This window comes from Mytilus galloprovincialis, chromosome 1 (genome assembly GCF_965363235.1).
Source record: "Mytilus galloprovincialis chromosome 1, xbMytGall1.hap1.1, whole genome shotgun sequence".
NCBI lineage: Eukaryota > Metazoa > Mollusca > Bivalvia > Mytilida > Mytilidae > Mytilus > Mytilus galloprovincialis.
This window is the reverse complement of record NC_134838.1, coordinates 96,456,081-96,471,619: the sequence shown is the minus strand read 5'-3', so window position 1 is coordinate 96,471,619 and position 15,539 is coordinate 96,456,081. Positions and strand designations below refer to the sequence as shown.

The 15,539-nt window shown below is 31.7% G+C and overlaps 2 protein-coding genes across 4 annotated transcripts in view; one reads left to right on the top strand and one right to left on the bottom strand.

Moving 5' to 3' along the window:
* LOC143046012 (uncharacterized) lies at positions 1-13,915 on the bottom strand. Its single transcript, XM_076218952.1, has 3 exons — positions 13,772-13,915; positions 10,345-10,605; positions 1-9,440 (listed from the first exon to the last, which is right to left on the bottom strand). Exons 1-3 carry the CDS (start codon positions 13,824-13,826, stop codon positions 9,163-9,165), a joined length of 594 nt encoding a protein of 197 aa, XP_076075067.1. The 5' UTR covers positions 13,827-13,915; the 3' UTR covers positions 1-9,162.
* Positions 13,681-15,539, top strand: part of LOC143045999 (uncharacterized) — a 21,399-nt gene continuing 19,540 nt past the window's right edge. For 2 of the 3 annotated variants that reach the window (XM_076218941.1, XM_076218932.1), the window contains exon 1: positions 13,681-13,743. The gene's annotated coding sequence lies outside the window, so the exon portion shown is untranslated. The remainder of the gene's footprint in view (positions 13,744-15,539) is intronic. The other variant, XM_076218923.1, reaches the window with a different exon arrangement.

The following is a 15,539-nucleotide window of genomic DNA, read 5'->3' as shown; positions in this document are numbered from 1 at the left end:
TTATAAATACGTTTATCTTTATTCGATTTCTCTGCAAAGATAGAGATTCATAACAACTGTTTGTTAACAGTGAAACACATTTGATTACAAACTTTACCTGTTAATTGAATCAAACAATACCACATGTGACTTAGGCATTCAACCTTATTATCTATAACGAATACAAATATAAAAAATTCTTATTACTTATTTTGTACTTTCTATTTGTAGTCATCTATACTTTCATTCTTTTTATACCTAAAATAAATTGCCATGAGGAAATTATTAATTGTTCAAACCGATTTTAGGTTGTCATTATAAAACTTTTACGACTGGGTGAACAAATTCACAGTTGTCAATCTGATTATATGAAATAGTTATATTTTTTAGACATCTAATTAACAATAAAACTTATAAAGCATATATAAATAAGTGTGTATAAAAAATTGCAGTTAAGTTTGCTAGTTTTGTAATGATTTACTATTGAAGTATTCAAACAAAAGTAACTTATTAGTATTACTAAGTTTTAAACCGATAACTTACAATCCTTTTTCACCAGTTTGCTTTCATACTTAAAAAAGCTATTCATGTCCAACTTAGAAACAAGAAAACTTAACATTTATGCATTAAGTTAACACTTTAATAGTTCAGCTGTATGTCCAGGCCAGTATGCCTGAAGTACTAAAAGCACCTGTTCAAATGACTAGATTAAGAAATAAACACATGCACAAAACCAAAATGCAAGTCAAACTAACAATGCACTGGTAGATACTGACAGATGATGTTTACCAATCAATCTTGGTATGTTAAATGTAATCATAATTTCTAGCTTCAACCAACACTTTTTAAAAAGGCTCAACTTTCTCAATCATATACGCTTTAGAGACAGTCTGATTTAAATTTAAACACATGATACTGACATCAACTTGTGTCCAAAATTACTATTTTTATGAACACATTAAATTAATACAATATTTAAATATAATAAACTATGGTTAGGATTTATATACCAATCTATATATTCCACACATAATTACTAATAATAAGTCAACATAAACTTTCAACAACAGAGCTTGAGTGAAAAGATTTGTTGGCATGTTAAAAATTAAGAGATAAAACAAGAATGTGTCCACAGTACACGGATGCCCCACTCGCACTATCATTTTCTTTGTTTAGTGGACCGTGAAATTAGAATAAATTCTCTAATTTGGCATTAAAATTAGAATGATATTATCAAAGGGAACATGTATACTAAGTTTCAAGTTGATTGGACTTGTATTTTATCAAAAACTACCTTGACCAAAAACTTTAACCTGAAATTTGCACTATCATTTTCTATGTTCAGTGAACCGTAAAATTGGGGTCAAAACTCTAATTTGGCATTTAAATTAGAAAGATCATATCATAGGGCACATGTATACTAAGTTTCAAGTTGATTGGACTTCAACTTCATCAAAAACTACCTTGACCAAAAACTTTAACCTGAAATTTGCACTATCATTTTCTATGTTCAGTGAACCGTAAAATTGGGGTCAAAACTCTAATTGTGCATTTAAATTAGAAAGATCCTATCATAGGGCACATGTATACTAAGTTTCAAGTTGATTGGACTTCAACTTCATCAAAAACTACCTTGACCAAAAACTTTAACCTGAAGCGGGACAGACGGACGAACGGACGAACGAACGGACGGACGAACGGACGCACAGACCAGAAAACATAATGCCCCTCTACTATCGTAGGTGGGGCATAATAAGTTAATGATGACAACATTAGCAGTGGTAATAATGCCTGGTTAAACTTTTAGTATGAAGATTGTATTCTAATTACAGTAATAAAACAAAAAGTAAAAACACTTCTGTTATGCATATTCTTATTCAAAGATTTAAAAAAAAAATTATAACAACCTTAAAATAAAAGAGGAAGCAAGATAAAATCAGAATAACAAAATAATATCAATATATAAAAATAATACATATGGTATACAAGCATTATCACAATTATTACATTCATAATATAATCTGCACTTTGTATTAAGTTATGAAGGTTTGAAAATATTGTATTTATCAAAAAGGGTTAACATTACTTTTGTATAGTTGTACAGTATAACCTGCCTAAACTCAACACCTGAGTATTCCAATATCCTGTTTTAACCAACACATTTTCATGGTCCCAAAATATGCCTTCCCTTGCAGAAGACCTGAGTATTCTGACACTCTGCTTAATCAAACATTTGTTTCTGGTCCCCCATCGTGTCGATTAACACAGACTACACTGTATAACTTTCTGGTTGAAGTTATTTGTCCCAAGGGTTGTTTTCACTTAACATTATAAATAAGATTTAAAAAAAGACGATACTTTCAGTCAAGGTCATAGATTTGAACTGTAAATAAGCACCCCCACAAAAAAAATATCTTTTTTTCGTTGCAAATTCAACAGTTACAATATTGAACATCCTGTATTTCATCCATTTAAGGAGGCTCGAGGTTATAAAAATTTCAGAAATCAAACATTTGTTTTTCATTACAAATTTTATTTATTTCCTTTTGTAGTTGTTACTTTATCATATGGTACAAAAATCATTCAAAACAATCAATGCGTGTTGGCCCCAGATGACTTTTAAAATGTATACATCATTAAACCAGATGCTCCGCAGGGCGTAGCTTTATACGACTGCAGAGGTTGAACCCTGAACGGTTGGGGCAAGTATGGACACAACATTCAAGCTGGATTCAGCTCTAAATTTGGATTGTGATTAAATAGTTGACACAGCATAGGTTTCTGACACAGAATGAATGTGTTCTAATGAACTTAAAATTTTTGTTTTCTCTTAGAGCAATTCACTATGCTGTTGAATATTAATCCTCTCAAAACAAGAATGTGTCCTCAGTACACGAATGCCCCACTCGCACTATCATTTTCCATGTTCAGTGGACCGTGAAATTGGGGTAAAAACTCTAATTTGGCATTAAAATTAGAAAGATCATATCATAGGGGACATGTGTACTAAGTTTGAAGTCGATTGGACTTAAACTTCATCAAAAACTACCTTGACCAAAAACTTTAACCTGAAGCGGGACAGACGGACAGACGAACGGACGGACAAACGAACGGACAGACAGACGGACGGACGCACAGACCAGAAAACATAATGCCCCTCTACTATTGTAGGTGGGGCATAAAAATGTTTGAAGAAATTTTCTTTTTTATTTATGAAATTTCAAATGAGAAAAATTGAACCCAATTTTTTTAATCACATCCCCCTTTCCCTTATTCCAAAACTAATCTCAATTAAAATTTCTAATGGAGTTTGCAACAATAACTACTCATTTAAATACATCATAAAATATTAAGATGTAAAAAAAACTGCTTGTTATCACTGAATGTTATTTATTATAATTTATCAGTTGGTAGTAAAAAGTGAATATACATTGTATATTGTATATAACAAAGATTTAAGTTGATTCTGGACAAAGAAAGATAACTCCAATTAAAAAAAATCTTGCTATTGCACAATATTTTGCAATTAGATATTTCTTGCTTACTATTCTGGACAAAGAAAGATAACTCTAATTAAAAAAAAATTTGCTATTTCACAATATTGTGCAATTAGATATTTCTTGCCATTGTGCAATACTGTGCAATTGATAAGACTTGCTATTGCACAACACTTAATATAATAATTTTAGATCCTGATTTGGACCAACTTGAAAACTGGGCCCATAATAAAAAATCTAAGTACATTTTTGGATTCAGCATATCAAAGAACCCCAAGATTTCAATTTTTGTTGAAATCAGACTAAGTTTAATTTTGGACCCTTTGGACTTTAGTGTAGACCAATTTGAAAACAGGACCAAAAATGAAGAATCTACATACACAGTTAGATTTGGTATATCAAAGAACCCCATTTATTCAATTTTTGATGAAATCAAACAAAGTTTAATTTTGGACCCCGATTTGGACCAACTTGAAAACTGGGCCAATAATCAAGAATCTAAGTACATTTTTAGATTCAGCATATCAAAGAACCTAACTGATTCATTTTTTGTCAAAATCAAACTAAGTTTAATTTTGGACCCTTTGGACCTTAATGTAGACCAATTTGAAAACGGGACCAAAAGTTAAGAATCTACATACACAGTCATGACAGTTAGATTCGGCATATCAAAGAACCCCAATTATTCAATTTTGATGAAATCAAACAAAGTTTAATTTTGGACCCTTTGGGCCCCTTATTCTGTTGGGACCAAAACTCCCAAAATCAATACCAACCTTCCTTTTATGGTCATAAACCTTGTGTTTAAATTTCATAGATTTCTATTTACTTATACTAACGTTATGGTGCGAAAACCAAGAAAAATGCTTATTTGGGTCCCTTTTTGGCCCCTAATTCCTAAACTGTTGGGACCTAAACTCCCAAAATCAATTCCAACCTTCCTTTTGTAGTCATTAACATTGTGTTTAAATTTCATTGATTTCTATTCACTTAAACTAAAGTTATTGTGCGAAAACCAAGAATAATGCTTATTTGGGCCCTTTTTTGGCCCCTAATTCCTAAACTGTTGAAACCTAAACTCCCAAAATCAATCCCAACCGTTTTTTTGTGGTCATAAACCTTGTGTCAAAATTTCATAGATTTCTATTAACTTAAACTAAAGTTATAGTGCGAAAACCAAGAAAATGCTTATTTGGGCCCTTTTTGGCCCCTAATTCCTAAAATGTTGGGACCAAAACTCCCAAAATCAATACCAACCTTCCTTTTGTGGTCATAAACCTTGTGTTAAAATTTCATAGATTTCCATTCACTTTTACTAAAGTTAGAGTGCGAAAACTAAAAGTATTCGGACGCCGGACGACGACGACGACGCAGACGCCAACGTGATAGCAATATACGACATTTTTCAAATTTTGCGGTCGTATAAAAAGTTCCAAATTATCTCCCTTTGGTGGAAAAATGCCATTTTTTGGCTTTAAAATTGAAATATCTTTTTCAACAGATTGTGAGCGCAAATGAACGGTGACCCCACTTTTTTATTTTATTTTTCTATTAACTATAAGATAAAGTTCATTTATAGAAAAATATAGAGAAATCCTATATAAATGATTTAGACCCGTGAACCCCCTTAATGTAAATCAAACTAATGGTATAATTCCTTGGCAAATATATAACAGGGCAAAGTTATAGATATGATTGAGTGTTTCAAAGATTAATAAAAACTATATAGACCAAGTTTTCTTCATTAAATTTGAAAGAAGCAATTCAATTTTCAAAAGTAGGATGCAAATCTATGATAATGCTGTCTTCCATATTTGTTAATTGCATCCTTGTTCTTCGATTATTTGTGTTTCATAAACAATAATGCCATATATCACTTTTTAATACAACAAAACAAGTTTGACTAATTAAGAATAAGAAGACTACATATGCCTTTAAGAAGACAAAATATGCATTTAGATTTTCAGTTCCTTAAAAATGTTTTGGAAATTTCAAAGAAGACAAGTTCTATGTTTGTCTATTCTAATTAAGGTAGCACTACAGTCTAACAATGATTTTTTGAAGATATTTTTTTTATCACATAATTTTGAAGTAAGAATTATTCTGCACAGTTTGTAAAAATCCCAAAGTCATTATCACATCACAACAGGGAGTAAATTGATAATGAACTTATGCAAATAAAAGCACATGGTAATTAATCTAAATATATAGGCATTTGGGAGGGGCTTATATGTCAATCATCTGTTGATACCAGAGTCCAGCTGTTAATCCCTGACCAATAGATAAATATTGTAGTCTTATCTTATTGTTTTGCAACAAAAATAATTTATATAACATGGAAGTGAACAAAGAGAAAGAAAAAATCTAAAAGGAAAAATTCTACAAAAAATGAAATAAAATTAATATATGGTAAAGAGTGGGAAAGTATTTTAAAAGCCTCTGACTGTCTGTATAAATATCTTCTCTTTGGTCTTATTCATTTGAATACAGTTTTATGCATTTTAACTAATTTTCAGTTTATGTGTTGGATTTTCAAGAAAAGTGGTCTAACTCTTGATCTTTTTATGAACATGTTTTTTGATGCACACTTTTAATGTTCTAGCTTATTTCAGACAGTTTATTTCTTTTTTTTTTAAATTCAAATGAAAGTTATTCTTTATATATAGAGAATAATGATGTTAAACATTGATTATATGCAGCTGGTCAATCTTGTTATTCTCTTATCTTAAGACTGTCTGGAAAGAGGCAGAGCTTTGTCTATATTTAATTACTACATCACAGATGTTGGTCAATTCTGTGACGTCAAACTCCCGCCAAATGCCAAGTTAGTGTTGGACAGATCACATGTAATGCAAAATTTACAGCATTAGAGCATCAAAGACACAAAGTGTGTGGTTCTATTGATATAGTAATGGTATCAGAACACTCCTGGGGTGTTCCCAGTGGAATTTTTGTATTTATATTGTCTTTATAGGGGTTCTAAGGGGGAAATTCAGTTTTTAGGTCATTTCTCAGAACAATTTTTCATGAGAATTGTAAGGAAAAAATGAAAATAGAAACTTAATGATTACCCCCTTTGGCCTGACTTTGATATATATGATTAAAGGGTGTATTTTCTACAATACCGTGTCCCAGTTTTTGGATAATTTGTTTCTAAATGAATTTATAGGTCTTCAAAGATGAAAGATGAAATGAGGTTTGGAACCCAGCAGTTAAATCAATATATCTTCTTACTGGAGGAATATATCAAAAATCTAAGACACGGTTTTGTTGATTGTATATGGTTGATTAAAGGGATGAAAACAAATTTTTACTACCATTTGACATGAATGTGCCATTTTCATCAAAGTTGGAAGACCCCTTTTTGGGCAATTAATGAGCTATATTTTAAAATTAATCAAACAAAAAATAAATTTGTATATAGATTAAGAAAGAGTTATATTTCAGCTTTAAAATGAGTTAAAGATTTTAAAAATCCATTGAGTAGTTTTGTAGAAATTAATCTTTAAAGACTGTTGATTGGAGTCAGAAAATCTTGACTGTAGTGCTACCTTAAACAATACTAATCTGAAGCACAAAATGATTTTTACTTAAATTGCATATATCAATTTATATAATGCATATAAGTGTATAAATATTACAATCATATTTCAAACAAAATACTTTTAATACTTTTGTTCATACTACTATAATACTGTAAGTACAGAATTTAATGCATTGAATTATCATTGTGAATTTTCAACTTTTTGACACATTTTATATATTTAATATTCTCTAATGTGACTTAACTACTGTTACTTTATAACTCAACATTTTGTAATTCGTTGAACATTCTTACACAATTGCAGTTTAATGCCATTTGAAAGTCAAGGTTTATTTTTTTGTAAATCCTATAACACTGTCAAATTGAATTTTTAAATCAATCCTTAACCTGTTCACTATTCAATATAAAAGGGGGGAATGAAATCAAATTATCTGCCATCAAAACTTCCCTAGAGCAGTTTGGTAAAATATCAGACAATTCGAACAGTTTGACTACCTTTTTGTAGATATGAATAATTGCAATTATGTTTGGAATTTCGAATTAACTGCAATATGCAGAGTGAAACACTTCCAATCAAGTCCCAGTAATATGATTTCAAGTCATTTTGTAGTAGACTAAAAAGGTAGAGTTCTAATGTTGTCAATGTTAATTGTATCCAACTTATTCCATTAATAAAACAATGTTTTAATTTCTGATTTTACAGTTTACTATCTAGACAACTTAAGAACATTACCATGTAATAAAAATACTTAAAAGATAAAACATAAACTTATTGCACTAATGTTAAACAAAATCATCAACCATACATCTTTGAGGTGCATTACCATAAAGTGGTCTATTTTTCTTATTTAAAATTGCACAACTTCTTTGGCCAAACTTGTTTGTTAGCTCCCCACCTAACAAGCCCCTTTTTCATCTTATTTGTGAAGTAGCAAAAATATACCCCACATAACTACTTAACACTTTATTGTACATAAAATGATAACACAACTTATATATTTATAAAGGCAAAACTAAAGTTGAGAAACTCTTAACAAATGGGGACTCTCAAAATTAAGTCTACTCAGAAAAAAAACAGAGGTAATGAGTGAGACTGCTACAAGCAGTAATGCCTTCAATAAAGAAGATACATTTTGAGACTTATTTGGTAAATGTTCACTCTCTCATGATTAAAATGTGTAAGATACCTTTCTCAATGGAATATAAGAATGAAAATGATATAACAATTGATTACACAAAATATGTACAGATAACTGATAAAGACCAAAGCAAAAGAATATCTTAATTTCTAAAGCTCTTCATATCTAATACTGTCAATTTAGAAATTTTTTAGGTACAATGTACCATTTTATTGTGTGACAAAAATCAATTATCAGCAAATTAGAGTATCATTATCTTTCTAGTGCCAATTTTCTGTACATGATGTCATTTCATAGTACTAAGCATGTAAAAAGAAAATATTTTGAAAAAAAAGCATTTCTTTTCTAAGATCATTGATTCAATTTTCCAAGTTTCTAATTTTGGAACAGTACCATTCAAGAGGACCAAATCTCCCACACCCTACACCAAGGAAAATGTCAGAGTCACTCCGAAAAACTCCCAAAATGTTTGGAGGAATTTAGGAGTAATCTCTCCCAAAATCGTGTAAATGTTTATTGTGATAGCGAGCTCACTCCCTACACAGAGGAATAAATTGCCCTTATCCCACTTTGATCTCTACCGGCACACGACTGATAGGGTAATTGGATTACCTGACAGGTAAAGGTTGATGTAATAAAGAATTATATTTCCGGTCTACTGTACCAGTTCAAGTGTCAAACAGGTGTATAATTTTAAATGTCATTTAATACTAGTTAAGTTTAATTTTTGTGGTAATAATAAGTTAAAATATTTTCGTATTTCTTGCTTGCTTATCTAAAAATATCTTTACCTAAATGTACTTGCTTTTAAAAAAAAAAGGTTTATTAAATAAGGTGAAATATGTGAAAAAAGCAATATTCTACTTCAAAGTTAAAGTTACTTGGTGTGGCTCGGTGTGGAAAAACAGGGAAATTGGAAAAAAACAATATTGAATCGAAACTTTGGTAAAAAAATGTACATGTATGTTACAATATGTAACAGATAACTATTATCACAATTATATCACTGTGGGTATGGTGGGGGTGCTTCCATCGGTGGGGCACTAGCTTTTACCTCTGGGTGGTCAGTATATGCTGTGGCTGATGAACCAACATATCCAGTTTGAACAGGTGGTGGATATTGTGGATACCCTTGTTGTGGCTGTTGGTAGCCTGTGTTAGGTGGGTAGTATTGCATCGGCGGAGACTGGTAGCCAGCTGTGTAACCTGCAGTGTAACCAGCTGGTTGTACAGGATAAGTCACTACTGTTTGTTGCACTGGGTATCCAGACTGGACCTGGCCTGTAAAACAAAAATGTAGTTCTATAACTTCGTGGATCTTGACAGGCAAATATACAAAACTAAGAAAAATAATAATAAGCCAAAGAGGCAACAAAAAAAATCATGATTAAAAGAAGAACAGACACCTCCATTACAAAAATTCAAACCAAAGATTAAGCAATATTATTCCCATAAAAAAAGGGTCTACTTGTATTGAAGTAAACACATATTCATTATGCAGAGTTTACAGGATTCTTGTGGAGAGTTGTCTCATTGGCAATCATACCACATCCATACCTGCCAACTTTTCAAAATGCCCATGGGGGTTTCGCGTGCAAGATGACTGTCATAGTCCTAAAAACCTTCAAGGGGACAGGCAAATACATTTTAATGTTGTTTATGGCTTCTTCATACTTTTATAAGCCTAAAGTCATTGGAAAATTAATTGTTTTGTTTAAATTTTGGACAAAATTGCTCTTTCAAAATTTCAATTTGGGAACCTCTATGGAGGAAATCCCCCGCAAATAGTGACAGTTGGCAGGTATGCACATCTTCTTTTTTTATATTTGATTATATGCCTTTAACTCAGAATTCTGATCCATTTAAATGAACAGTGGACACAGAGCCAGATTGGCTATTAACTAAAAAAATTAAATGATAATATGAAAGCATAGAATTGAGCAGACAACAGCCAAAGGCCATCAATTGGTCTTCAATGTAGCAAGAAACTCCTGCACCGGGAGGCGTCCTTCAGCTGGCCCCTTAAAAAATATGTATACTAGTTCAGTGATAATGGACGTCATACTAAACTCTGAATGTCTATCTTTACACAATATATGTATGAAATATTATTATAAATAGCAACTAGGGTGTTATAAAAGGTAAACTGTAACTGTGTACCTGTTCTGGGGTTTGTCTAACTTACCTGCAGTCACAACTGTAGTATTAGTTCTTGGGTTTGTCTGACACACCATTCCTCGAGCTCCTCGACTTCTTCTACAGCAACAGATAATGGTTACAATAACAGCAACAACAACACCCATCCCCACTACCATTCCAATAATAGGCCATACTGCTGAACAACAATACTCTAGAGAACCATAACCACAACAACCAAAGGCACAATATTCATAATGGGAATCCCCAAAAATGCTGTATTTGTGACACTGTCCTGCATCTGTTAGTCCTGAAACACATTTTATAAACAACATGTCAGATTAACTGCAATGCACTGGTCTATCATCTAAAAAATATGTCTCATTTAGTCCTAAACATGTATACTTTCTGTACAAGAGCCTGTAATTCAGTGGTTGTAGTTTGTTGCTGTAAATATTTTGTGTTCAAATTTTTCTTGTTTGAATTGTTTTACATTTGTCATTTTAGGGTCTGGGGAGGAAACATCAGAATTTTTAAAATTTTTTCCAGTCCCCATCTAGAAGAGGGAAAATTAATTCAAGACCCCCCTTTCCAAAGGCATGAAAAGTTTAACTTGACTCCCAGATATCATCTTAGACCATTGAAAAGAATGAACAATCATGTGTTTTACAATTTATCATTGAAGGGAACAGCTAAATGTTTTATTGTCAATGTTTTTTAAAATTATATATATATGTTCCAGACCGTATGAGTATTTGGACCGTATTTGGAGTATTTTCAAAATACGCATACGGTCGGACCGTACGCGTACAGTCTGACTAATATTAAGAAGTTGGTCACGTTTATCAGATACAAATGTATATAACAGATCAACATAGCTTACATCTCAAATTAATGTAAAAAGTTCAATAGTAATTGAAATAAAACAAAATAATGTTATAACTATTTTAAAAAATCACGTTTATTTAATCTGTTAATCTCCTGTATTTAGCATGTCAGTAATTCATATATTGAAGCCAAGTATGCTAATTAAAATTGAAGTTATCGGAAGTAAACTTAGAGTGGGAGGACAATCGTTTTAGAATATTAAGGAACTTTACAAAAAAAAATGCAAAGCAACGTGCATGAACAAATTATGTTACTGTAAAAAAAATATGACGTTCTTTGTGGAAGTCAGTGTCACCTTGAGTACCAAAATAGGAATCACGGATATAAAAATAAACACATATTTAATTTCAATTGTTCGCTTAATCATTTCATCCATACACATGTAATAAAATCAATTTGTATAACTAACAATAATGATTTTGATAAATATTTGTTTAAATTTAACCAATATGATCCCAAAACATCAGCTGGACCGTACGCGTATACTCATACGGTCCGACCGTACGCGTATGGTCGGACCGTACGAGTATACATGTACGTATACGGTCCGGACCGTACGCGTACGGTCCAAATACTCATATGGTCTGGAACATATATACAATGTATAATGGAAAGGAGTAAAATCAGAAAATTTTAGAAAACCTGCAAAAACTAAGACATTTAACCATCAGCTCCTTTATATATTTTCATTCTTAATGTCCAACAAACAAACAGAAGATCATCATGACATAAGAAAACAACCATTGACATGAAGTTTGAAGATAAAGACACAAGGGGTACATTGTAGTACATGTATGAAAAAAGTGGCATTGACTAATTTTTTAGTGTATAAATAAATTCTTTGAATTTTTTAGATACAATTTTATTTTTAAATATATATGCGAGTCGTGACAATCTTCTGTTTGCTTGTTGGATATTAAGATTGAAACTATAAAAAGAGAAATTCCAGAATGATGGTTGCCATTTTGAAAAAAGTGCACGTATACAGGTCTAATCGGGTCTTTTACATTCTTTACAATAAATTCTTTGTATATTCTTTTGATATTTTAAGTCTTAGATGCATGATTTTTTATGAGTTGTATATTGGTTTTGAACAAGAGGCCACATGTAGGTTGACATGTATATTGGTTTTGAACAAGAGGCCACATGTAGGTTGACAGAGTTCAGCTCTTTTCAACTGATTTTTATAATTTGTTCTCATGTTACAAATGTATACATGTACATGTAGTTAAACCCTGCCACATTCTGTATGAGTATATGTGTCTGTCCCAAGTCAGGAGCATGCTTTAAGTGGTTATTGTTTGTTACTGTACATCATTTTCCGTTCTTTGTTTTGTACATCCGTTATAGGTTTCATTTGTCATTTAGGGGCCTTCTATAACTGACTTTGCAGTATGAATTTTGCTCATTGTTGAAGGCCATACAGTGACCTACACATGTTTACTTATAATGTGTATGTCATTTAATTTGGTCTCTGGTGGAGGGTAGCCTTATAATTCAAAGTTTGGTGATCATATCTTACTTCTTTTTAAGAGGGTTGTATTGGGGGAACCTTCATGACGAATAATGGTAAAAATTTTTGTCAAATGATGTTAACAGTCATTTTTGGTGCATGTCAATAAAATGTACACTTCCTTTTAGACGATAAAAAAAAATCGACTGATTAAAAGAATCTCATTAATTTTTTTCCAAAATTTTTTTTTAACGATAAGTTATTTGAGAGATCTGACGAATGAAGAAAAGGATAATTTGACAAATCACTGTAAAATTTAACCCATTTAACACTAATGCCTCCTTCACACGGACATTTAGTTCGAATTAAATTTGAATCGAATGCGTTCACACACTCTTCTTTATTAATCCGAATTGATTTGAATTGGCTAATTTGAATTATCCAATTTGCATTAGAAATACGCTTTTGTGAATACGAATTAAAAGCGCATTGCAATTCGATATTAGAATTGACGTTAGGACGTAGAACGTTTCGAATGCGAATTAAACTAATTCGAATTAGTTATTACGAATTGAATTCGAATTACGTGTGAACTCAGCATAAGGGTAGCCGAAAATGAAGTTTCAAGCCTGACAGTAAAGGGAATTTCAAGCCTGAAGGTAAAGAGCATTCCTAGCCTGACAGTAAAGGGCATTCCTACCCTCTTTTATATTAGACACTTCTGCTGAAAAAAATCAGATATTGATTTTGTGCATTCATCAAATTAGCTATAGCCAAATAGATGTCCCCATCTTAACTGAGATAACTATAACACTGTGTTAAAGTAGTGATCTCATTTATGAAGTATTAAAATTTTGATACCTCCCCTTTTTCCCAAACAAATTGTCAAGCCGCCCGTCCTCCACGCCACTCTCTGGTCAAAAACCACCAGTCCCTAAGTTCATGCAGTTTTTGCCGTTCAGAGGCCAAGCCTACTTTCCCAAAAAAAATCCCTCACAAAACCATATCCCCCCTTTTTTCTACTCGTGTAAACACAACCGACCTTGACACTGTTTATAATCACAAGTGATATCAATAACAAACATGTAGAGTGTTACGAGTTTAGGGGTATGTACATTTGTTAAAATTTTCTTACCAATGAGGAAAACAATCGAAGCAAGACAAGTTATTAAAAGACTTGTCGTTGACATGATCAGGAAGAAATATTTACAATATTCCTTTTTACAGCATCCGGTTATTAGATGCGATCTATTAATCACGTGATTGGTGGTAATTTTAGATCAATGGAATAAAAATAAAACCGTCTTGTGGTCAATTTCACAAGGGATTTTGAAGTACTTAGTGTTCGATTTATATCGCGAAATATTTGATGTATAACTATGATAGGAAAAAGGAAAGTAATCACTTTTAAAACAGACTGGATTGTCTTTTTAAAGTTACAAGCAGTTATTCACAAAAAGAAGTGATAACTAGCCTGTAATTCAGTGGTTGTCGTTTGTTTATGTGTTACAGTCTGTATTGGTAGAAGTAGAAGTACATATTTGTTTTTCGTTCATTTTTTTATATATAAATAAGGCTGTTAGTTTTCTCGTTTGAATTGATTTACATTGTCAATACGGGACCTTTTCTCGAGCCTTTTACAGCTGACTATCCGGACGGGTATGGGCTTTGCTCATTGTTGAAGACTTAGACCGTACGATGACCTATAGTTGGTAATTTCTGTGTCATTTTGGTCTCTTGTGGAGAGTTGTCTCATTGGCAATCCTACCACATCTTCTTTTTTTTAAATCTAACTTATCTTTAACCGCCTTTGTAGAGGAACCATATTTTCATATGTGAGAACAGGTACTCTCTTTATGTACAACAGATAACACTAATTACAAAGACAGGACCAGGTTCTCGCATAATATAGAACAGCTTATATAACAAAAATAAAAAAAAAGATATTAATTAAACTATGGCACTGGCTACGGTAGACCAAATAATCTGTCTCTTGTGTGGGTACATTTGTCATTTCATATTTTCTTTTCATCATTTGGCTATTTATTAATTTTTTTTTGTGTCCATGTTTTGTGTGGACACAAAAAAAAATAATAATAAATAGCCAAATGATGAAAAGAAAATATGAAATGACAAATGTACCCACACAAGAGACAGATTATTCGGTCTATGGCTACGGTTACATGGAAATGTAACAATAATAAAAATATTATTGTTACATTGGAAACTAAATGCCGGAAGGTATGGTTGGGTAGAGACCTGTTTAATTACGAATGTAACAATAATTATCGAGGCTACGGTTACATTGCGTTATTGTTACACGAAAAACAGCGATGAACGACGGGACTAGTAATTATTACTAAATATATAAAAGTTGAAGACATTTATTTTATATTTACAATAAATACAATAATTACATACAGTTTCTTTATTTTTTTATTTACAATGACAGTTTCTACATATCCAGTAAGTGGTTGATAAAGCATGTTTAACATTTTTGATGAACGAAATTACGTCCTCCATGGATACATGTATACAGAAGTTCCCAGTATTTTAGTTCACAGTTAGCAAACTTTGCTTTTGATGTATCAAATTATTTAGAGCTGCGTTTGTATAGTTGAATGGAATTTGTGTCTTGATATTGTTTCGTTTCAAACGCATCCCAATTTTCAATTTTTTCACCCTAAACAAAACTGATAATAGGAATCTCTTCATCCGTTTTTCAAAGTATAATCGAACAGTAAATTAAGATTAGATGTGCTGTTAAATACTTAAAAGTGAAACGATTGAACTACTAGTATATTTTTCGCCTTTGGCACTCCTAATCTGGTGTAGTATCTTTACAAACATCAAAAACAAAATTAATACATAAAACTATGTAAACACCATTTGTTAAATAATAA

Excerpts from the sequence above, each read along its gene's own strand:
- LOC143046012 (XM_076218952.1), bottom strand. The coding sequence starts at position 13,826 with ATGTCAACGACAAGTCTTTTAATAACTTGTCTTGCTTCGATTGTTTTC. Across the intron at positions 10,606-13,771 it reads TTCGATTGTTTTCCTCATTG|GACTAACAGATGCAGGACAG; the intron begins GTAAGAAAATTT and ends AATGTGTTTCAG. Across the intron at positions 9,441-10,344 it reads TACTACAGTTGTGACTGCAG|GCCAGGTCCAGTCTGGATAC; the intron begins GTAAGTTAGACA and ends TTTGTTTTACAG.